The following is a 22662-nucleotide window of genomic DNA, read 5'->3' as shown; positions in this document are numbered from 1 at the left end:
CAAAGATCTCTAAGCCTGGAGAAGCCATTAGCTGAGGACACTGGGCCGGCAGGTGGGCTGAGCTTCCCTCCAGGAAACAGACTGCCAGTCACTCTAAGGGGTCTTCCTTTCCCTGAGAGTCAGGGCTTTGAAACACATTCTGAGTGATTTTAGGTAATCTCGGGCAAGGGCTTAAAAGGAAGCGTCCCGAGGTCGTCTGGTTTGATTGTCTCTACTCTGCAGCACCCCAGCAGCCCTCCCTCCCTCCTCCTGCCCTCGAGGGGCCTCCAGGGGCACACGAAGGGGCGCACGCCTGGGGCTGGCCCCGAAGGGGAGCTCACCCCGGGTGGGCAGCCGGTGGTTTGGATTCACCCTGCCGGGGCGGGGGTGGGGTGGAGTCGTTGTCTTTTGGTGGAGGTGCTGGGGGGGGGGGGGCTGTCCCCTGGACAGTTTCTGAGGACAGACGGACGAAATTTCCTCCTCCAGTGTAGATTCTCCCAATGATCAAAGTGATCCCAGAAGCGCCCAGTGATGTCAAAAGGGAAATCACACACCCCACCCTCCCCATCACAGGGCTGCCTTGAGCCAGATAAAGTCAGGATTTGCAATGCAAACTTTCAAAGCAATTATTGTTAGGAAAGTCGAAACTCACAGATTGGAGAGAGCAAGAGAAATCAATGATAATTAAACTCTTCCATAAACACCGCCTGACCCTCGGGGGGGGGGGGGGTGGCTCCTACACACAACACTGTTCAGAAGGTGGCTCCCCTTATAGGAAAACACGTTTTCGGGGAGGAAGCCAGACCCAATCAGCCTTCCCTTTGCTAGGCTTTGTGGAATGGGGGGACGGGGGAACGTGCGTGTTGGGGTGGCCTGGGGGCACTGAGATGACTGCTGAGTGACCTGAGCTGTCACTTGTCCAGGCAGGACAGGACATGGCCCCGTGGTGGTCGCATCTCAGGGTGGGGCATGGGGACCACGACACCTGAGGGGACCCCACGTGGCTGCCCTTCCCAGGGACGGGAACTCCAAGCTCTGTGTGGCCGGGGCACAGGAATCTTGTGCTGCCGACTTGAAACCAGACTCCGAGTTCCCAGCAGCTGCCGCTCTCCAGACATACCCCAGAATGAGGTCTTGACATCTACACCAGCGTTTTCCCTGATTTGCCTCCTGGTCACTGCCACCCGGTCTCTCATATAAAATGCCACCTCTCGGGGCACCTGGGTGGCTCGGTCGGTTAAGTGTCCGACTTCAGCTCAGGTCTAGATCTCGCGGTTCGTGGGTTTGATCCCCGCATCGGGCTCTGTGCTGACAGCTCGGAGCCTGGAGCCTGCTTCGGATTCTGTGTCTCCCTCTCTCTCTGCCCCTCCCCTGCTCATGCTCTATCCCTGTCTCTCTCTCAAAAATAAATAAACATTTAAAAAAAAAATAAATAAAATGCCAACTCTCAGGCTCGTCGCTGAAAGCCAGATGTCACCCCCATCCCTTCTGCTTCTGATGAAGGCCCCAGGGACCGAGGGACAGGCTCTGCTTCTCTGGGGACAGGACGGTCACCTAGAGAGGCCATGGGCTCCGCTCCCGGGCAGGTCAGGGTGTCTAAGCCTCTGGCTCAGCATCTTTGAAACGGGGGTGCCACCCCCCCTTGGGAACAGATGTGACGGCTCTCACACCCACTTGCGGGGTGGCTGCGTGCCCGCAGGTAGAAGCCCAGCATTGAGGAGACAGGACGGGAGCAGACACACGGTTTCCATCCAGGGCTAGCGACCCGAGAGTCCCTCAGGACGCCCCAAGCCCAGGCTCAGACTCGGATTTGCATGGAGCTCCTTTTCCACTGCGCGCCCCGCCTTCGGTGCCGGCCCTGGCCCACCACCCACCCATCGTATGGGAGTTGAGCTGGGTGGGGGTGGGGCGGGGTCTCTCCATCAGGCCACCCGGGCCCTGGCTTTGGCCGGTGCTGCTCTGAACGCCCTGCCCCCATCGACAGCGGCGGTGGGAGAGCTGCTCCCAGGCACCCGACTCTGGGGGGTGGGTCCCGCTGGCCACCTCCTGCCTAATCTTTATGACACCCCAGGACACAGGACGGCTCTGGGGTCCAGGGAGCGACCTGACCCGAGCATGCTGGCTCCCACCCTCACCTTCCTGTGAGTGGGAAGTGGCGGGGGCGGGGTGGGACGGTCTCACCGGGAGCCTGCCTACCCACCGCCCCGGCCCCGATGGGACAGGCTCCTACCTGTACGGCTGCTCCCCGGTGTGCGTCCTCAGGTGTCTCGTGAGGTTTGCCGATCGGGGGAATATCTTGCCACAGTACCTGGGTGGAGAGGGCAGGGGGACCGTTAGGCAGTCAGGCTGCCACAGACTGGGGCACCCGCACCCTTTCCCGTTGCGGTTCCTCCTACTCGCTGTCTAGGGCCCGAGGTCCCAAAGCTGGGGGGGCAGGTGGCCTGGCTGTGGCCCCCGGGACTGCAGTCTGTCCTTCAGCCCCAGGGCCCAGCTGAACTTGACAGAGAGGCCTGCACCTGCCGCTGGACAGACGGGCCCCGCCTACTCTGGCCTGCTGGGACTCTGCCCCCTCCCCCAGCAATATGTCAGCCACGTTGAACGGGCTCCTGCCGCTGGGGACAAGCTGTGCGTCTGGACTTTCCACCCTGGCTCTGAGGACCGGGCTTAAACGCTGACCAGCACACCTTGGCTTCGGACCCTCCGAGTTCTGATCGGCTGGGTTAAGGCTGCATTCTCTTGTGCCACCCCACACCTACACATCCGTGGGGAACGATCTCCATTGGAGAGCAAACCGTGTACTTCTACCCCGCTGTGCTCTGGCTTTGACCTAATTTTCCCAGGACGCGCAGGCTCACGGCCGCTGCGGGGCACCTGCGGCCACCTGGCGGGGCGCCCACCGGCCCCCGGCCCCCCCGGGCACGCCCAGCCTTACCTGCACGTATACCGCTCCTTGCCCTTCCTGAGGATGGGGTCTGACAGCGTGGGGGGTGGGGACCGGAAGTTGAAGGGGTGGTGGGGGAGGGGCTGCAGGGAGCTGCCCGCTTCCGCCTTTATGGCCGCGAAGCTCTCCAGCTTGTCTGTCATGGTCTCGATGGCTGACATCTGTCGGCAGGTGAGAGGGAGAGACGGGGACCCCCTGAGCTGCTACCTCTCCTGAGCAGTGTGGACGCCTCTCCCGGCGACTGAGCACATCCGCAGCTGGGCCAGGACAAGAGGCTTGTGCGGGCCCTCAGGCTGTGGGTAGAACGGGCCGTCTCCGGGCTTCTTGGCCACTGTGGCCAGCCCTGCCGCTCGTCCTTCCCTGGGAGCCCCGTTTCAGCCCAGGGCCCAGGCCGTGGGAGCCTCTCTGCCCGACAGGGGCACACGGTGGGGCAGGCTCCTGCCTTGCAATGACTCGCCTTACCTCGGACCCCCACACCCCACCCCTCCCCGTTGTCCTCATCCCTGGCCGGCACTCCTGGGGGCCTAGCTTGGTTTAAAGACAGAATCATGTCTGATTTCTCTCTCCTTTCTTTTCCTTTAATTTTTTTTTTGAGTCGTGAAAAATCAAGAAATCGACCTGCATTTCACGTTAACAGGGACCAGGGGCCTGGGCAGCACCGCCTAGTGGCAGCGGGCCATGATTGCAGGCGAAGTTCTAAGAAGGAATCCGACAGCCCAAGGCTGGACGCCCTGAGTGTTCAAAAGGATGATGCCCAGGTGACCCAGCACAGACTTGGTGACCTGGATAAGAGGGGCCACCTCTCCAGGCCTTGGAGATGCCAAGGGCTTGCCTGGGGGAGGAGGACGCGGCACTGGCCATTTCCACCTGGTGGGGAGAGTTCTGATCAGGGTCCCAGACTGTGCCTGTCCCCGAGGGCTCAGGGTTTGGGGACAGGAGAAGGGAGGGGGCCGCTGGGGCTGCATGGACACACGATGCCACCAGCCGTGGGCTGCCCTCCCTGTCCCCGCTGACAGCTTGCCCCTCGGCTGCTGCCCGGCTTCTCGCTGGCCCCTCCACCGCCTGGACGATGGGACCCCAGGCGCACAGACTGCTGCCCAGCTGGCTTTGCACCTCAATTTTAGCTGCAGCCTTGAAAGGCTCTGGAGCTCTCTCCACACAGACTCCCTGGCAACTCCAGAGGTGGTGGGGGGCCGCGGCCAGGCAGGACCGCCTCGTCCTGTACCCCAGGGGCTGCACACACCTGAGTCGGGCGTCAGAAAGGCCCTGGCAAAGTCCTGCACTTGGCCGCTGCGGGCTGATGTCTTCATACAGCGGTGACCCTGTCCTTTGCAGAGGCCATCAGTTATCGCGCCCGAGTGACCACCGGACCTCAGACCATTTAATTAGGTGACTCCCTAGGCTTCCTCCCTGCCCCCCCCTTCCCCGCGCTCTGGCCCAGGGGCAGGCAGCAGAGCGGGGGTGGCTCGGCTCAGGGGGGAGCGGCAGGAGGGACAATGGGCAGCCGGCCCCCTGCCAGGCCTCTCTTCCTCAGGCCTGGGTGGGTCTTGCTGAGGCCGCCCGAAGGTCCGGCCTGCCGGGCCTGCTCCCCCGATCAGATATTCCGGGCCGCTAGAGCTCCCGCACAAACACAAACACAGGATGCGCCTGGCTGGCTTGTCGGCTTTTTCCAGCCCGACCCGAGGAAAATCAGGGGAAGTTATTAAGCAAACCCCATGGCCCCGACGAAACAATGGGAGGTGCTAAGTTTAGCTGTGAACCCAGGCGGGGGGCAGGTTTCACCGACTGGGGGTGTTTGTCCAAGGTGGGAAACACAGAGAGAGAGAACAATGCCCGGCCTGGGGTCTGGTTCAGGCCGTCTCACTGTTCAGGTACCAGGACGCCCAAGTGAGGTGGGGGCGGCCCCAAGGGGTGAGGACAGGTGGACAAACTCTCCCCTCTGCTGCGCATCCCCCACATCTCTGCACCCACCCCCTGGGAGGACGCAGCCGGAGTGGGGGATGGGAGTGCCTGCAGGCGGGCTGTGTGGCCACGACCTGGCTTGGGGATTCACGTTCCCAGACCCCTGACCCTGGTCTTCCCTCATAAACGTCCTGGGTCTGTCACCTTATGTTCCAAGTTCTTGGACCCACCGTCTCCAAGCTGTTGCCGACGGCCTTGCTGGCTCACTGCCCCTCCTAGAGCCTGAACCGTAGGTGGGTGAGTGCCCTCATGCTCTGGGGTCTTTGGCCACCTCTGAGAGACCCACAGGGCTGCCCTGCAGAGCACCACTCTCCTTCCTCACTTGTCTTGGACCTTGTCATTCTTCCGGGCTCATGGGGACCCATGGTGGCAATCCCCTGGCCGTCTGACGGCCAGGGGAGCTGAGGCACACCTTGAGTGTGGGAGCCTGCCCCCTGCAGAGCCCTGTCTGTCTGGGCAGCCCGGCTGCAGGGCCCCAGGACGGGGGTTCCGAGCCCAGCCCTCTTGCCTGGCCCCAGGATGGGGGGTCCCGAGCCCTGCCTGCCCACCTGGCCCCAGGATGGGGGGTCCCGAGGCCTGCCTGCCCACCTGGCCCCAGGATGGGGGGTCCTGAGGCCCGGCAGTCCTGGGTCTTACCTGGGGGTGGAAGAGCAGAGGGGACGGCCGCAGGTACTTCTCCTTCAGGACTCCCACGGGGTCTGTCACCTTCCGCTTCTCTACCCTGCTGGACGGCAGGCAACACAGAGGGTTACGTACCCCACCGAGCCACCGGGGCTGCACAGGGAGGGTGCCCATCCGTGCCCCCCCGCTACTACTCTGTGCGCCTGACAGTGGGGGGTGTAGTGAAGGAGCCCACCTGCCCACCTGCACGGCCTCCAGGCTGCCACCTGCCTGAACGCTTGCTGTACCTCCCCCGCTGCTCCCCACGCCCGGTTCCGCACCCCTGCAGGTCCACCAACCCCCCCCCCCACAGCGTCCACCAACCACCCAGCGGCTGTCCCGGGGGGTCCTCAGGGCCTCCCATGGCTGCCACGTGGGGTCTACCGAAAAGCTCACAATGGCTGCCGAGAGGACAATTCTAGAATATTCCCCAGATGCTGGTGACAACCCATCATAGGACAAGCAGAGGAAGTGGCCGGAGCCTCAGTCCCCTCGGGGCGGGGGGGGGGGGCTGGGTAGAGACTCACAGAGTGCCATCTGGGGAGACCTGCCACTTCTCTGCACACAGACACGGCTGCTCTGAGCAAACCCCACCAGCCACTCCCGTTTTGTCCACACCAGGGCCTTGCTCTGCTGCACAGCCGGGAGCTGACTGGACGCCGACCAGAGCAGGATGTACAGATGGCACAAGGAGAGGCGTGAGCCGCAGGGAGACAGCATGGCCACCCTGGGAGTGTCCCAGGGGCCACCGGGAACCGCGCAGGCCCGCCGGCCTGGCCCAGGAGGGAGAGGGCGCGGGAGGGGGCGTGGAGGGCCTCCCCCCGGAGAGGCGGTGTTGGTCGTGTGGGAAGCTGGCCTGGAGGGCGTCTCGCTCTGTGGGGCCTACCCGAGGCCCTATTCAGAGCTGGACGGTGTCCGACTCGGCCGTCGAGCGAGATGCTGTGGGGTTGGTGGATCGTCCCTGAAGCCAGGGGACCCCAGGGAGGAGGCTGGGCAGTCGTGTCAGGCCAGTTCCTGAGCATCCAAGGCCAGCTGAGCCCGGCTGACCGCACTGTCACGTGCGCCCAGCCCGGGGGATGGAAGATTGTGGGTCACGTGTTCGGGGTGAACCGGGCGGGGGGGGCGGCCCGTGGGGGATGGTGCAGGGTTTTGCTGGAGTCACCCAGGAGAGGAGGGGGGCCCTGGCCCCCAGCCCCAGGGCCCGGCCTGTTTGTGGGCAGTCGCAGCCGCCCACACCTTGGCTTGGGGAGGGACTTCCAAACACCGCACGTTTGTCCTGATGGGCTTGGTCGTGGCAGGGAGGGATGTGGAGCCAGCTTGCCCTAGGGCATTTCGCTGGTGTCTGTGCCCGAACCTGGGGCCCAGGCAGCCCCTCCCTCGGCTGATGGACCCCAGGGCTGACAGCCAGAGCCAGGGGTATGCTGGGTCTCAGAGGAGGCCCGATTGGACTTCCCCTTCTTGGCCTCACTCAGCTTCCGGTAAAAGGCCTGTGGCCCTAAACCAGGTGAGAGGGGGCAGAGGGGTGCCCTGAAGAGAGGGCGGGGAGGCCAGGGACAGGATGGGAAGAAGTTAACTGACAGCCCGCTGATTCCAGCCCTGTGGCCCGACGGGGAGGTCCCGTCTCTCAGCCTGCAATCACCCTGCCGTCCTCTGCACATCCCAGGGGCACTCAGGGCCGTGCCTACAGTCTGGAGAGCCTCACTGAACTGTCAGGCGCCCTCTAGGCCTTTCGCCGGGCACGTGTGGCCCAGAAAGCTAAGGAGACGCATTCGGCAGGTGGAGAGTCACCCCCTCCTCTGCAAGTGTCTGGTCAACTTTCTCAAACCGTCTGTGGATGGGGTGTTCCGCACCAAACACTTAAAGGGGCATTTTCCATGTTTCCTGTGGTGATGACGTCAGTCCTTGGCCGCACACACAGGCGGCCGGGGCCACGGGTGCTGAGTGCAGAGGGTGGGAGGCCGGGCCAGCCCGGGCTCGTGCTCTGATGTCATTCTCTCCCATGCGCACCTTCAGCAGATGTGGGCTCCTCACTCGCACATGGTCTCCAGGCCACAGTGGCCCCTTGGGGAACTCAGGCGTCTGTGCCTTCAAGGCGGCCACATACTCTGGTGCTCCCTGAACACCAGGTGTACACACACATGTGTGTGTGTGCATGGGCTTGTCACACACGGGCACCGGCGGTATCGGCCTCAGCAGCCTGAGCCCCACAACTGTGCCTGGCGCCTGCTTCCTGGACCCCCCGGCCCCCCTCCCAGGCCGCCCTCTCCTCGAGGCTCGGCCTGCCCAGCACCCACAGGACACCGTGTGGTGGCGGCGGGACCCCTCCCACCTAACAAGCCCACCTGATCGGAGTCTGCCCAGAAATTGGGGAGGGGGTTCCCCAATTGAGGGGATCAAAGCCCTCACTGGGAGGGCTACCAGAGAGGTGGATGCTGATGTTTTGCGGACCCTCCAAAGCTGCTCCTTCCCCCTCCTCCTCCCCCTCCCCCCTCCCCCCGCTCCCGGAGACCAGCGGCTCCTTCTCTGCTTTCTCCTGGGCCACCAGGAACCCCAGCTGTGGCTCCGGGGCAGGGTAGGGGCCACGAGGGCGGCCTCGGGACCGGGACTGGGAGCAGAGCAAAGAGCAAGGGTCTGAGTTTTGCAGGAGGCACAGCTGGTCCAGAGAAGGCGACTGGAGACACAGCGGGGCCGGGTGGGGTCCGAGGGGAGGCCGGGGATCCCAGCGGCTGTCCGCGAGAGGGAGCCCCGAGCGTCCGGGAGGCCCCGCCCAGACGCCCAGACGCCCAGCCGGGCGGTGGCGGCCCCTCTGGGAGAGCAGGTGAAGGCAGGGATGTTAATACCTGTAGATGGGGTCCATGAAAAAGGGCGATGGCTTGGCGTAGTGCAGGGAGGGCTGCTGGGGCAGCTGTGCCGGGCACGCCTTGGGCAGCCCCTCCCCGACCCCCAGCTTGCGCTCCCCGTAGACGTGGTTCTTGCGGGGCTCCCGCCCCCCTCCGTTCTGGCTGGCTCGGACGCGGCTACCGATGCTCAGGTCCAGTGGCTGCTCCTCCCCGGACGCTGGCGCCGGGGGCGCCTTGGGCGCGGCCAGCACGGGCTTTGCCTCTTTTGGTTTGGTGGTGAGGTCGAAGGGGGACTCGGCGCTGGGGCCGCCCACCTTGAGGGCGTCCCGGGGCGACCTCGGCTCGGCCTTGACCAGCAAGTTGTGGGCGAGGGAGCGGTCCGCGAAGGGGCAGAGGGCCGGGGGGAAGTTGGGCAGGAACTGGAAGGGGAACACAGAGTGGTAGGGCAGCGAGCCCAGCTTCTTCTCCTGCATGCCCACGAAGCCGGGGCCAAAGTACTTCTCCGCGATGGAGGCGATGGCCTTGATGGAGTCGCCCGCGGCGCCCGAGGCGGCCAGCAGCTGCTCGTCGGGCGGCGGGAAAAAGGCGTGCTGGGAGTAGAAGACCGGCACCTCGCCCACGCTGTTCGGGGCGCCCGGGGGCGCCGCGCCGCCCCCGCACTCGGGCTTGCCCTCGGCCGCCTTGCTCTTGTCCTTGGCCTTGTCCCGGTCGCTGTCCACGTCGCTGTCCAGGTCTGAGCCCGTGCCCGTGGTCGTGTCCAGGTCCGTCCCGGTCGTGGTGTTGACGTCCTCGAAGTCGCTGCCGTCGGACAGGTCGCTGCCCCGCGTCTTGAGCTTCTCGGCGTATGAGTCCTCCAGGCGGCGCTCGAACTTGTCCTCAGGCCCCGCGGCGGCCGTGGCGCCCTGGCCGCTGTTGCCCACGGCGGAGACGAGGGGCAGGGCCGGGTTCCCCAGGGGGCTGGGGAGCTTGGCGTCCTGGGTGTGGTTCAGGGGGCTCTTGAGCAGCGGCGTGGGAGGTAGCAGGGGCGGCCGGGGGTACAGGGACGGGGGGAAGATGCCCGGGAAGCCCGGGGCCAGCGCGGGGAATGGGGGGGCCGCCGCGGAGAAGGGCAGGCCGCCCGGGTGCGGCCGGGACGGGAAGTACTCGTTGAAGCCCAGGCCGGCGTGGTTGAGGTTGGGGGGCGGCTTCGCCTTGTCCATCATGGGGCTGGGGGTGAGGGGCAGGCCCGGGGCGAAGATGCCGCCCGGCGGGTAATGGTTCTTGCCCTCGCAGAACCGCCGGTGCTTGTTGAGGGAGGAGGTAGTGCTGAACATCTGCCCGCAGTCCTTGCACTTGATCTGCGTGCGGCAGTCGGCGTGCATCCGCTTGTGGCGGCACAGGTTGGAGAACTGCGTGTAGGATTTGTGGCAGACCTCACCTAAAACATCAGCACAAAGCAAAGACAAACGATATGAAATTACGGGGAAACCCTGCGGCGGAGGGGGCGGGGCCCCGCGATCGGGAGCAGACTGCTTATGTGCGCGAGCACACGTGTGTGCGCGCGTGTGCACGCGCGTGTGTCTGCGTGTTTGCACGAGTGCGTGTATCTGTGGGCACGTGTGCACGAGCGTCCATGAGTGTGCACGTGCGTGTTTGCATGAGTGCATGTATCTGTGGGCCTGTGTGCATGAGCATCCATGAGTGTGCACACACGTGTGTCTGCGTGTTTGCACGAGTGTGTATCTGTGGGCACGTGTGTCAATGAGTGTGCACGCGCGTGTCTGCTTGCGTGCTTGCTTGAGTGAGTGTATCTGTGGGCACATGTGCACGAGCATCCATGAGTGTGCACGTGCGTGTCTGCGTGCGTGTTTGCACGAGTGCGTGTATCGGTGGCCACGTGTGTCAATGAGTGTGCACGCGCGTGTCTGCATGTGTGCACGAGTGCATGTATCTGTGGGTACGAGTGTCCATGAGTGCACGTGCGTGTCTGCGTGCGTGTTTGCACGAGTGTGTGTCTCTGTGGGCATGTGCACAAGTGTCCATGAGTGTGCACACACGTGTGTCTGCATGTGTGTTTGCACGAGTGCATGTATCTGTGTGTGCACGAGCGTGTGCGTGTGCATGTATGTATGTGCCTGCATGTGTGCACACGTATGTAAGCGTGTGTGGGCACCCTACCCTGGGGGCTGACCTGTGGTGACCGGCACACACTGGTGAGACCTGCCTGCACCTTCCCACTCGGTCAGGTTTCAGGCGCCTGCCTCAACCTTCCGGTGAGAAAGTGGGGTACATGTGCTGTTTGTGCACGTGAGTGTTTGTGATGCGGGGGCCAAGGTCTCCTGGAATCCCTGCCGGGGGCTAAACCTCGGTGTGCAGCCACCCAGCCACCTGTTTCAGTCCCTCCCGGGCCCCAGGGTTCCCACCTGCACCCTGTCCACCTCAGTGACACTGTCCCCGCCACTAAGAGGAAACCCCACTTGCCAGATTAACTCTCTTGCTCTCCGTCTGGGGAGAGGGGCCTCGGGGGGACCAGCCCACTCGGGGGATGCTTAGGGGGTCTGGGCGTGGGAGCACGTCCCCTGGTTGTGTGTAGTGGCCGTCGGGGGATGGCTGGAAGGTGGGCACGGGAGGGAAGCCCAAGCAAGCCAGGCCGCGTGGAGACGGGCTGGTTCCGAGTTCGAGAGAGTGAGAGGTTGGGGTGAAGAAGCAGCAGGCTCAGGCTGGGGGACACCGGCCTCTGCTCTCGGCAGGAGGGGGCGCTGCCGGCCAGAGCCGAACACCAGGACCCCCGGGCCCAGGCGACCCCGTCTCCCCATTTCCCCGGTGGCTTGTGAGTCGAGTGTTGTCACGGAATCACCAGCTTTGCTTCCTTTCTTTCCTTGTTTTTCCAGCCAGAAAGGGAGGAGCGCACGTGCACACGTGTCTCTCTCCGCGGGACGATTTGCTCCCTAAACGCAGCCCCAGTGGAAACAGTGATTCCAGCCTGTCTCTTGTTCATACAAATCCTCGGCCGCCTGGTGTCCTGCTCCTGCCGTGGGGGCTCTGGCCCCGGATTATCGCGTGCTTTCATCGCAGTATCTATTTATATTAAAGGCCCTGCCTTCCTGGCCGTCGGCGTGGAGGGACGTGTTCTAGGCTGAGGGGGGAAGAGCGCGGCCTCGTTGGATCAAATCTGCCCTTTTTGGGAGGCGGCTGATACAGAGGAGACGGTCTATAAATACACTCGGGTCGCCCACCCGGCCTCGGGGGAGCAAGGCCATTCCTCAGCTCGGGCTGCCCTTGCTGGCTGAACGAGTGACGTGTCACTGTGCCCCGGCCCGGCTCGCCGGTGCCTCGTCACTGGCTGCTACGAACCCCAGATTGGGAACCGGCCTCGCACACGCACCACCCCCCCCCCCCGCCGGGGCAGCTCCTGGCAGGGCCTCAGGGCCGGCCCCACGCCCGGTCGTGGGGAGTCTGGGCCCCTTGGCTCCCACCGCTCTGCTCTCAGGGTGGAGGGTGTGGCAGGGACTCTGGGGCTACCGAGGACCCTCCTGGGGGCCCGAGATCCTCACGGGGCGGCCGGACCCGCACGCTGGCAGCTGGCTCAGAGCCGTTGCGGCCCGCGGTGGACGTGAGAGGGGCCCCCCGGCCCTGCCGGGGTGCAGAGTGGCCCTGCCCACCGCGTGTCTTTTGTTCGCAGGGTGTGTGCACGGATGCGCTCCCACGCGACACTCACTCTAGGGAGGGGCCCTTTCCGGAAAGTGCCCACGGGAGGCTGACCACCTGCGTGCCTGACACCGCCCTCCCAAACAGCCAGCACACGCTCCGCTCCGTGGGGCAGGAGGCACCCTGGGAGGCCACGCCGCCTCGGCCTGCGTGGTCAGCGGGGAAAGGGCTTGGGGGCGTCTGGGCAGATCCCACAGTTGCCGTGTGCATCCACGCAGGGGGTGCCCGGCAGGTGGACGCCGTCTGGGCACGCCCGTGACCGTGCTGCAGTGAGCCCGCACCCCTCCAAGCAGCCCGTCCTTCCTGACCGGCGCGCGCTGTCTGCGCCCCTCCTCGCTCGTTTGCGGGTTCGCCTTTCCAAGCCCAACACGGCCTTTACCACGGGCCGAAGGAGGCTCCGCCGGGGTTTGGAGGACGTGCAAAGCCACACTTATGTGCCATTTCCCAAGCGTGTGCCACCCTATCTGAGGCACGTGTGTGTGCAGGCAAGCCGGTGGCGGGAGCTGCGGCCCCGGGGGCCCGGCCGGGCTGCCCCACGCCCTGCCCACCCACACGGGGAGTCTGTGCAGGCGGTGTGAACGGTGGCAGAGACCTATGGTCCCTGGAGCTTCTGTCACTAAATACGCTCCAGGGAGACTTCGCCGAGATCTCCACGCGCCCGGAAAGGCGGTAGCTTTTGAACCTCTGCACGACTTCCTGCTCTTAGCTCATTTAGAAACTCTGAGCTGCTATTCGAGGCCCCACGGTGGGACTCCCTGGGACCCTCATCCACAGAATGCAGGACACACACCTGCAGTCACCAAGTCCCAGCCCCTGGCTCCCACTCACACCCGCTCGCCTCTTCCTGACCCCTCCCAGGGGGAACCACTGGTGCACCCCAGGGCGCACATGCCTCCATCCAGGACCTGCAGGTGACTGGGGGGCTGAGCGGCCGAGGAAGGCTGGTGTCTGGGTCATCTCTAGCAGGGCAGCTGGAAGCTTGGGCTGGGGACAGCAGCAGGAGGAGGGCACAGCCCCAGCTACCTGACAAAGGCCTGACCGGCCGGTCAGCCCTGGGTGTCCCACACCAGAACAGCATCGCTGAGACGTCCCCCAGCCCCCAGTCCTCAAGCTCCCAGAGTTCCTCTTCCTCACACCGGTGTTGTGGGGTCTGAGAGGCTCCACCCCCCAGCCCAGGGTCAAGGGCCAGGCCTGGGCTAGAATCCAGGCTCTGCAGCGTGGCCCTGAGCACCTGCTCCCCTAATGTCTGCAAGCCTCAGTTTCCTTCTCTGCCACTAGGAGACAGTGTGGCCCTGAAGGGTGCTATGAGATCGTGTGTGTGAAATGCTGACCCCATGCAATCCCATGTGGATGATGAGTCCAGGCAATTCTGGTGATAACTCTGCACAGGTCACGTGGGTGACGACTGCACAGTCCGTGTGGGTGATGACTCTGCACAGTCCGTGTGGGTGATGACTGCAGAGTTGATGTGGGTGATGACTGTACATTTCGTGTAGGTGAGGACTCTGCACAGTCCGTGTGGGTGATGACTGCACAGTCGATGTGGGTGAGGACTGCACAGTCGATGTGGGTGATGACTGACTGCACAGTCCATGTGGGCGACGACTGCACAGTCGATGTGGGTGATGACTGCACAGCTGGTGTGGGTGATGACTCTGCACAGTCCGTGTGGCTGATGACTGCACGGTCAGTGTGGGTGATGGCTGCACAGTTCTTGTGGGTGATGACTGCACAGTCGATGTGGGTGATGACTGACTGCACAGTTTGTGTGGGTGACGACTGCACAGTCTGTGTGGGTGATGACTGCACAGTCCATTTGGGTGATGACTGCACAGTCTGTGTGTGTGATTACTGTGCAGTCGATGTGGGTGATGGCTGCACAGTCGATGTGGATGATGGCTGCACAGTTCATGTGGGTGATGACTGCACAGTCTGTGTGGGTGACTGCACAGTCCGCGTGGGTGACGATTGCACAGTTTGTGTGGGTGACGACTGCACAGTTTGTGTGGGTGAGGATTCTGCACAGTCCGTGTGGGTGATGACTGCACAGTCTGTATGGGTGATGACTGCAGAGTCGATGTGGGTGATGACTGCACAGTCCATGTGGGTGATGACTGCACAGTCCATGTGGGTGATGACTGCACATTTCGTGTGGGTGACGACTGCACAGTTGATGTGGGTGATGACTACACAGTCCGTGTGGGTGATGACTGCAGAGTTGATGTGGGTGATGACTGCACAGTCCATGTGGGTGATGACTGACTGCACAGTTTGTATGGGTGAGGATTCTGCATAGTCCGTGTGGGTGACGACTGCACAGTCGATGTGGGTGACGACTGCACAGTCCATGTGGGTGATGACTGCACAGTCGATGTGGGTGATGACTGACTGCACAGTTTGTGTGGGTGACGACTGCACAGTCTGTATGGGTGATTACTGCACAGTCGATGTGGGTGATGGCTGCACAGTCCGTGTGGGTGATGATTGCAGAGTCGATGTGGGTGATGACTGCACGGTCCGTGTGGGTGACGACTGCAGAGTCGATGTGGGTGATGACTGCACAGTCAATGTGGGAGACAACCGCACAGTCCATGTGGGTGATGACTGCACAGTCCGTGTGGGGTGACGACTGCAGAGTCGATGTGGGTGATGGCTGCACAGTCCGTGTGGGTGATGACTGCACAGTCGATGTGGGTGATGACTGCACAGTCCGTGTGGGTGACGACTGCAGAGTCGATGTGGGTGACGACTGCACAGTCCATGTGGGTGATGACTGCAGAGTCGATGTGGGTGACGACTGCACAGTCCATGTGGGTGATGACTGCAGAGTCGATGTGGGTGACGACTGCACAGTCCGTGTGGGTGATGACTGCAGAGTCGATGTGGGTGACGACTGCACAGTTCGTGTGGGTGATGACTGCACGGTCCATGTGGATGGTTGCCGAGTGCAATTTGTGTGATTGGCGACAGTGCAAATCACTTGACGTGATGGCCGAGCACGATCTGGTGTGAATAACAGCACGCTGCCAGGTGGAGAGGAATCTTCCGTGGCTTCCGAACTCCTTGAGAATAAGGGTGGTGACCCTACGCTGGCTCACAAAGTCCCCCACGACCTGGCCCTTGGGACCCGTGGCCCCTTTCCTCTTAGTCCCCCTCGCTTACTCCCCCCCACACGCCAGCCTCAAGGCCTCTGTGCTCCCAGTTCCCGTCCCAAGCACCTCCGTCCCCCGCAGGGGCCCCCTCACACCCGCCCGTCCGCCAGCCGTCCACCAGAAAGCCTCTCGTTTCACAAGCCGTCCTGGCCCCCCTGCACTCACGGGACCAGCGCCCGCCTGGGCCACCCTGGACACTCGGAGAGCCTCCTAAGCCTGCGCCCCGTCTGGGCTGATAGGCCGGACGCACGTGCCCTCATCGTTCATCTGGTCTAGCCTCTATCTCCTCCACGGCGCGTAAGCTCCGTGAGGACAGGGGCACTTACGGCCGCCACCTGCCGTCCCGACAGTGCTGGGGACCCAGGCCGGGCTCCCTAAAGGCCGCGGAGGGGTTGAGCAGAACTCGGTGAGCGTCACCGGCATTTTCACGCCTCTCAGAGCTCCGGCCGGGGTGTGAGTGCGGAGGAGAGTAGGGAGAGCGGGGCGGCCGGGCTGGGGGACCACTTACATATGAAAGGTTTGACGGTGCTGTGGATGTGCTTGTGCTGCTTGAGGCCCGAGGACGTGGCGAACGTCTTCCCGCAGTCGGGGCAGGCGTGGGCCCGGGCGCCCACGTGCTGGGAGCGGATGTGCCGCTGGAGGTTGCTGGGGTCTGTGAACACCTGGGGGGACAGACACCTTTGCTCGCTCCCCTGTGGGCCCAGTTCTGGCCGCCGGGTCGGGGGACGGGGGGCGGGTCTCACCGCTGCTCTGCCCCCTGCGCCGAGCGGTGGCCGGGGAGGGGATGCTCCGGGCACGCGCTCGGAAAGCGTGGCCGACCCGAAGCGCTCTGACGACGCGCTGGTGGGTGGGGGGCAGGAGCCCGCCCTGGAGAGCGCGGGGTCGGGTCTCCCTGCGCCCCCTCCCGCTGCCCTTCCTCCGTCCCCGGTAAACCGAGAGCCCCAGAGGGCTTCCGGTGTCTTATTTGCACCCTCCGTCCGCACGCGTGTGGGGGGCACGGGCGGGGGCGGCGGGAGCGTTACCTTCACACAGTTTTCACATTCGAAGCGCTTGCCACTGTCGTGGGACATCTGGTGGCGAATGAGGTTGGACTTCCAGTTGAAGGCCTTGGGACACTGGTCACACTTGTACTCCCGCTCCTCCGTGTGCACGACCATGTGCTGCTCCAGGCTGCACGCGGACAGGGGGCTCGGGTCACCGGGGGGCCTGCCCGCCGCCCCGCCTGGCCGCGGCCCCTCCCGTCCCCACCGCCCCCCGCCCAGAGACGGGAGTGAGTCCGCAGCGCGTCTGTCCGCCCCCTCTCTGGCCGGGCCAGCAGGACGGAGGGCGGAGACGGCCCTCCCACATCCCACCGGGAGGAAGCGCTGCCCGGACAGAGCTCAGGCCCTCGTGCAAACGTCTCCTCTAGGCGGCCGGCGGCAGGGCGGGACCCTGGCTCACAGCTCCTCGCTGCCCCTCGGGGTAACCTTAACCTTGAGGCTGACCTCAGACAAGGGGCGCAGAAGCCGCCAGCACCGCCGAGAGCCCCAGAGTGGGGGCGAGGCCCGGGAGACCCAAGGCCACGCCCGGCCTACCCGCCTGGCACACACCGAGGGGGCGGGACGGGGGTGAGGGGATGGGTCCCCGAAGGTGGGGAGGACACAGCCGCTGGGAAGGGGCAACTGCGCCTGGACGCAGGAGCCACTCCTCACCCCTCCTCTCGGGGGCGGGGGGGACGTCCTGGCTCGCCTCCTGTCCCAGGTGTGACCGTTAATCTCCGTGAGCAGAGCAGTAATACATCACGGCCCGTTAATTACGGGGCCCAGCCATCCATTTACATCAGAAACGCTTGGTTCTCGAGTGCTGGCAGATTGTATCTTTTTCCCTGTTGTTAATTGTGATTTATGTGTTTATGTAAAGAAAACACGGACCCTCTTGAGCAGCGCTTACCGCCCAGGGTCTCAGTTGGGATTTGCCCAAACGCTCATTTTCTTAGTCATCTGTTCAGGGTGGAGGGTTTCCCATCCCCGGGGAGCCCACGGTGGGATTGGCGCTCGGTTCCCAGCAATAGCACAGCCAGTCAGTGACCCGACGGGGCTTTGCTCTGACCGTGCAGGGCTGTCCTGGGGAGAGTCCCAAAGGTCGGAGGAGGGGCCTACCTCGGACGAGTCGTCACACTTCTCGCAGGAGCGCTGGGACCGCATGCCCCTGACGCTGTCCCCACAAAGCCCAGAGGCTCAACTTTCCCGGGGGGCTCCCAGGGGTCCTCGGGGCCCCCATTTCCCAGGGGGAGGGCCAGCTCGTGCCTGCTCTAGGCTGAGCACGTCCGGCCGTCACATGGCGGGCCTGGTGTACCGTGCCCACGCCTGTGAAACCTCCCAGGACAGGTGGGTTCCATCCCTGGAGCAGAGGCCGGTGCCCGGGGTGGGGGATGAGGGACCCCCGGGCGGCCTTGAGCCGCCTGCTCCCGCCCACCGTGTGAGGAGTGGTCTGTGTGTGCAGAGGGTCCGGGGCACCGCACGGACCCCGGGACAGCAGGGTGTTGCCATCCTGCCGTCCTGGTCTTGGGCCTTGCTACGGGAGTGGCCTTGGGGCTTGAGCCCCGCACGTCTCGGGGTCTGGCCTGCATTTCTCGCCTTCCCCGTGGTCTATCTCCAAGGCTCAGCCCTGACTGCAGAATGGCAGGGCCAGAAATATCTCTACCGACCACGCGGATCTTCCGGGGGTGGGGGGCACCGGCCAGGGGTCAGAGCCGGGAGCACCCGTGGCCTGCAGCCACCAGCTCATGGGCCACGCTGTGTGTAGTGACAGATGAGTGGGCAGGGAGGGGTACCTGCCCCGAGGTGAGCCACACTGGAGGGGACGCTGGTCTCCCCCTGTCCCTAAGGCTCTCTCGGCTCGTCGGTGTGGACAGGGCTGAGGGCCGAGGTCCCAGCTGTGGTCCCAGGGTCAGCTGGCTCTGCTGACCAGCTTGGGGGGCCTGGGGGGCAGTGAGGGGGTGCGGAGCGGGGAGGACAAGGGGGGTGCGGGGGGAGGGGAAGAGGCCTGGGGGGACGGGGGCAGCCGCACCTGTACTTGTTGGGGAACATCCGTTCGCAGTCCTTACACTCGTGGGCCTGCTCACCGCCCCCACCGCCGAGCCCCTCCGGCTTGAGCTCCTCGCCCAGGCCCTCGTAGAGCGTGGCCCCCACGGAGCCGCACGCGTACTTCTTGTGGCGCCGCAGGTCCAGCTTGGACTGGAAGAGCTCGTCACAGGCGTCGCAGCGGAACGTGGGCTCCCCTGCTAGGGACAGAGGGTGGGAGGTCCGTGGGGAGCGCGAGACGGGGCCCAGGCTCCGGGCCCGAGAGGGGGTGTTGGGGGTGGGGGCGGCGGGCCCCGCTTCCCACACCGGCCGCTCCCGCTCCTGCTTCCTTTCCTCCCTCGTGCCGGGCCGGGTGCGGCCGCCCCGGGGACCTGGGGACCGAGGGGACCCTGTGTCTGCACCATCAGAAATGCCGAGAAACACCGGGCCCCACCCCGCGTGGCAGGAGGCCACGCCGGGCTCCAGAAGGCCCTGCGCTTGGGAGCAGAGAAGGAAGCTGGCCAAGTGGTTTGTTTATGAATCAGGGGAAAAAAGAAGACAGAGCTCTAATGCATATCGTAAATTACTGTCGTCAAGGTCAAACAAATTAAAAGGGGGGCAGCTATTATTAAGTTTACGAGGCGGCATCCTGACCACCGTGCCAAGCCAAACAACCCGCTCAAAGCCGTAAATTTCCCGGCCGAGACGTCCTCTGGGCCCATCCCCGAGCCCCCACCCGGGCCACTGCTTGCGAGTGGCTTCTCCCCAGCGCCGTGCCCCCTCCCTGCCCGAGGACGGGACGGAACGCTTGTGCTGAAAGCTGGGACGCAAGTCGGAAAGCGTGCCTGCGTGTGCGCTGAGCGGATGTGTGCATGCTCGTGTGCTTGTGCACGGGTGTGCGGCTGTGAGTGTGCGTGTGCACGAACATGTGTATCTGAACACATCTGCATCCTTGTCTGTGCACCTCTGTGTGAACGTGTAGAGATATTTGTGCATCCACACTTGTTTGTGTTGGTGTGCGTGCGTACTCGTGTGCGTGTGCCAGAGCACGCATGTGCTTCCGTGTGCGGCCACACGCGTGGAAATGTGTGTGCTGGCACATGTTCACACACGAGTGCGCCCGGGCGTTAGGGCACCTGTGCACGTGTGTGTGGGCGTTAACGTGCACGCTTGCTCTGCACGTGCAAGTGTCTGTTTCTGTGCACACATTTGTGCACACGGTTGGCATGTGTTGTGCATGTTAAGAGTGCATGTGCACATATGTACATGTGAGTGCACACGTGTGTGAATGTTTGGTTGTGTGCAGTTGTGCGTGTGCTATGTGGCTGTATTTCTGTGCGTGGCTTCGTGTGTGTTTGTGTGAACGTGTGTGGGTAAACAGGTATATGTGTGCAAGAGTGAGCCTCTGTGTGTGCCTGTGACCGTGTGTTGGAGTGTGGACATGTGTGCCTGGGCTTCTGTGTGTGTGTGTGTGTGTGTGTGTGTGTGTGTGTGTGTACAAGCTTGTGCAGAGGTCAGCCTTAATAAGCTGACCCAAATGGCCTGCCCCCGAGGGGCGTGGAAGTCAAGGACGCAGGGAGGTGGGGGCACAGGCACGCCCCCTCCCATGTCAGAGAGACCACCGGAAACATCTCAGAGTGCTAAGGACAGGGAGGGGGTGCTCTGCAGCCCGGACAGGGGGTCAGGAGAGAGGGCGGGCCACCTGTTCCCGACCAGAAGCTTCCCTGAGACTAACGTTGGAGGCACCGCTCCCGGTGTGTGGTCACACCTGGCATCCCCACCGGTGGCACCTGGAGGCCCCCACTCCCCGACACCCAAGGGGCAGGCTCCGTGGGAGCTGGATCCGAGATGCTCCGGGGCCTTGGACGACCCCCTCAGGTGCACAAATGTGACTTCTGTCCACATCTTTGCGTGGAGGCAGACATCTGGGTGACGGGAGGGGGGAGGGGCTGCCGAGAGGGGCCCTGCGGACAGGCCGGGCGGGCTCCAGTGCTGGTCTGACGCACCGTCCGGGCCTGCCGGCCTGTCCGCTGGCCTGTCCACGGACCAGAGCGGGCTGTCGAGAGTGTTCGTTTGGAGGAATTCAACACAGATGGGGACAAGCAGCTCTCACTTGTCTGGGTCAGGGAGTCGAGTTACAGCACCCAGCCCTGCTCCAGGCGAGAGCCTGGCGGGGCCCCCGTGTGGGCCTCTGAGGCCGCGAAGGCTCTGCCCCAAACACCTCCCCGAAGGGCCGCAGACGCATGGCGAGCTGCGAAACGGACCAGGAGGAGGCAAGGCCAGCCGGTCCACACCAACCGCAGACCGGGGGCTGGAGGAGGCAGGGAGGGCGGCCGCCCCGGTGACCTTTCAGTGTGTCTGCAAACACAAAGACCGGGGCAGGCCCCCGTTCCTGCGAGGGGCAGACCAAGGGGCGGGAGGATAGGGACGGCGGGGCCCGGGGTCACCCAGAGCACCAAGTCAGAGAAGGCGCTGGCACAAAACCCATGCGGGCACTGGGCGGGCACCCCTGGGTGCCAGGGTGGAGTCCGGGGAGGGGGAGGGGCGCAGGGAGGGTGCACATCACCGCGCCATCATCCCCGCGCGTCTCTAAAGCATCGCCTTTGCGGGAGAACCGGAGCGTCCGCGGGAAAGGCCGTGGACGGCGATGGGGACCCTGGAGGTCCGGGAGCCCCCACGCAGCAGGCGCCGCCATAGGAATTTCCCGGTGTTCGCGGATCTAAGGCCCGTGCCAATCCACGCGCTGCCGGGGGGAGAATATTCTTACCCCCGATTTATAAGTGGGAAACGGAGGCCGGGACAGACGGAATGGCCGGCCCAGGGCGCCCGGGGAGGAGGGGGCAGAGCCGTGTAACTGGAGCCTCAGCACCGGGCGGGGCCCTGGAGGCAGGGTGGCAGAGTCCCGCCGTGTGCGGCCCGGGGAGAGCACCGAACGGGCCGCGAGAGCTGGGCTCGCCCTGGCGTCTCCTGCAGGCCCGCCTCGACTGAACACATGTGGCTTTCCTCTACATCTGAGGACCGAGAGCCCCATTTCACAACGGGGCCGGATGCACGGACCCCACAGAAACGGCCCCTGTGGGTTTGTTCTGACTTCCTGGGGCCCTCCCACCGCCACCGGCGCCATGAGTAAGTTAGAAACGCCAGTCTGTAGTTTATTCTTTCTGGACCCAACTGGGAACAGTCCCAGAAGTTTGAAATTTGACAACAAATACGAGAAGAAAGGCCGACCCCACCCGCCCATAGCATCAACCAACCCATTCTCTCAGTGTTGATCTGGAATTTGGATTTAAAATGAAAATCCTGCCCGATTCTCACTCTGACGGCGTTTGAGGACCTCCTAGAGGCCACGGAACTGACTGGAGATACATGTCGCCCTCCTTCCCTGCCCCCTCATCCCTCCACGGACCCACGTTTGCCCTGGTTGAAGGACAGGGACGGACACCGGACATGTCTAAGCCTCAGTCCCCCACGCCCCGTGCCGTGGCGTGGACAGGTGTCCCAGCATCTCCCACGCAGGTAAGGCGGGTGTTGAGTGCACACGTCCGGGGCACGCTGCACGGGCCACAAAGGATGCACGCGGCCATGTGGGTCCCAGGGCCCGGCGCAAATAACCCCACGTGAAAAAACACCAAAAGGATAGGTTATATTCTGGTTATATTGTGTTACGTTGTATTATATCACGTTGGTCGTGTTATGTCATATTATACTACACTTATAGCATATCGTATAATGTTACGTTACATTGTATCATATTCCTCATACGCTTTATATACAAGTCGCTGCATGCTTGCGACTTCTTTGGAAGGGGGAGCGAAGTTAACGATTTTAAGCCTTTCTCGAAAGAAAAGCATCCTGGAATGGAAGTGATTTTCCTTATTTTCTCCCAAGATCAAGGGGCTTTCCCGCAAGGGAAATCTTTCCCCTCCGCGCTGAAAGAGTAAGCAGAAAATAAAAAGTCGCCGCAACTATTGAATGAACCCGAACGTGGCGTCCCTGTGCTCCGAGTCCCTTGCAGGGAGACTGGAACTGCGTTTCTTCCCAAAGCCGCGGCTCTCAAAGAGCATTTCCAGGCCGGGATCCACCAGACCGGCGCCCTCGGCCCCCAGTGGGCCGGCACCCAGGGGCCCCCGTGTCTGCCGCGATACCTGAACGCTGTCCCCGCCAAAGGCCCCCGCCCGCAACAGCAGCACGGAAAATTGTGAGTCAGCTCCGAATCTGACGGACGCTCCGTGTGCTACCCAAACCACACCGGGCCCGGGCCGCGGCAGCCCGTGCTGTGCGTGTCACATCCACACCCCGCCTGTCTGTGTGAAGTCCCGTCCGCAACTTCACAAGGCAGGAATGTGACAGAAAAATAAATCGGTGCCTAATGGCTTCAGAGAGCCGGGGGGGACACAATT

The 22662-nt window shown here is 63.7% G+C and overlaps 1 protein-coding gene and 1 long non-coding RNA gene across 9 annotated transcripts in view; one reads left to right on the top strand and one right to left on the bottom strand.

The window, feature by feature from the left end:
• The window catches only part of PRDM16 (PR/SET domain 16), a 313792-nt gene that overhangs the window by 15120 nt on the left and 276010 nt on the right, over nt 1–22662 (bottom strand). For 3 of the 8 annotated variants that reach the window (XM_023257992.2, XM_045034966.1, XM_045034961.1), the window contains 7 exons: nt 18270–18483; nt 16244–16391; nt 15730–15883; nt 8383–9799; nt 5519–5606; nt 2912–3081; nt 2210–2287 (listed from right to left, as the gene is read on the bottom strand). In XM_023257992.2, the coding sequence (XP_023113760.2) occupies nt 2210–2287; nt 2912–3081; nt 5519–5606; nt 8383–9799; nt 15730–15883; nt 16244–16391; nt 18270–18483 (2269 nt within the window). The remainder of the gene's footprint in view (nt 1–2209; nt 2288–2911; nt 3082–5518; nt 5607–8382; nt 9800–15729; nt 15884–16243; nt 16392–18269; nt 18484–22662) is intronic. The other 5 variants (XM_023257993.2, XM_045034963.1, XM_023257995.2 and 2 more) reach the window with 3 other exon arrangements.
• Nucleotides 21395–22642, top strand: LOC111561666. Its single transcript, XR_002744274.2, has 2 exons — nt 21395–21778; nt 22151–22642. It is a non-coding gene; the product is annotated as an uncharacterized LOC111561666 (long non-coding RNA).

Source organism: Felis catus, chromosome C1 (genome assembly GCF_018350175.1).
Source record: "Felis catus isolate Fca126 chromosome C1, F.catus_Fca126_mat1.0, whole genome shotgun sequence".
NCBI classification, from domain to species: Eukaryota; Metazoa; Chordata; class Mammalia; order Carnivora; family Felidae; genus Felis; species Felis catus.
Note: the sequence above shows the minus strand (reverse complement) of the source record. Positions and strands in the feature narration are given on the sequence as shown.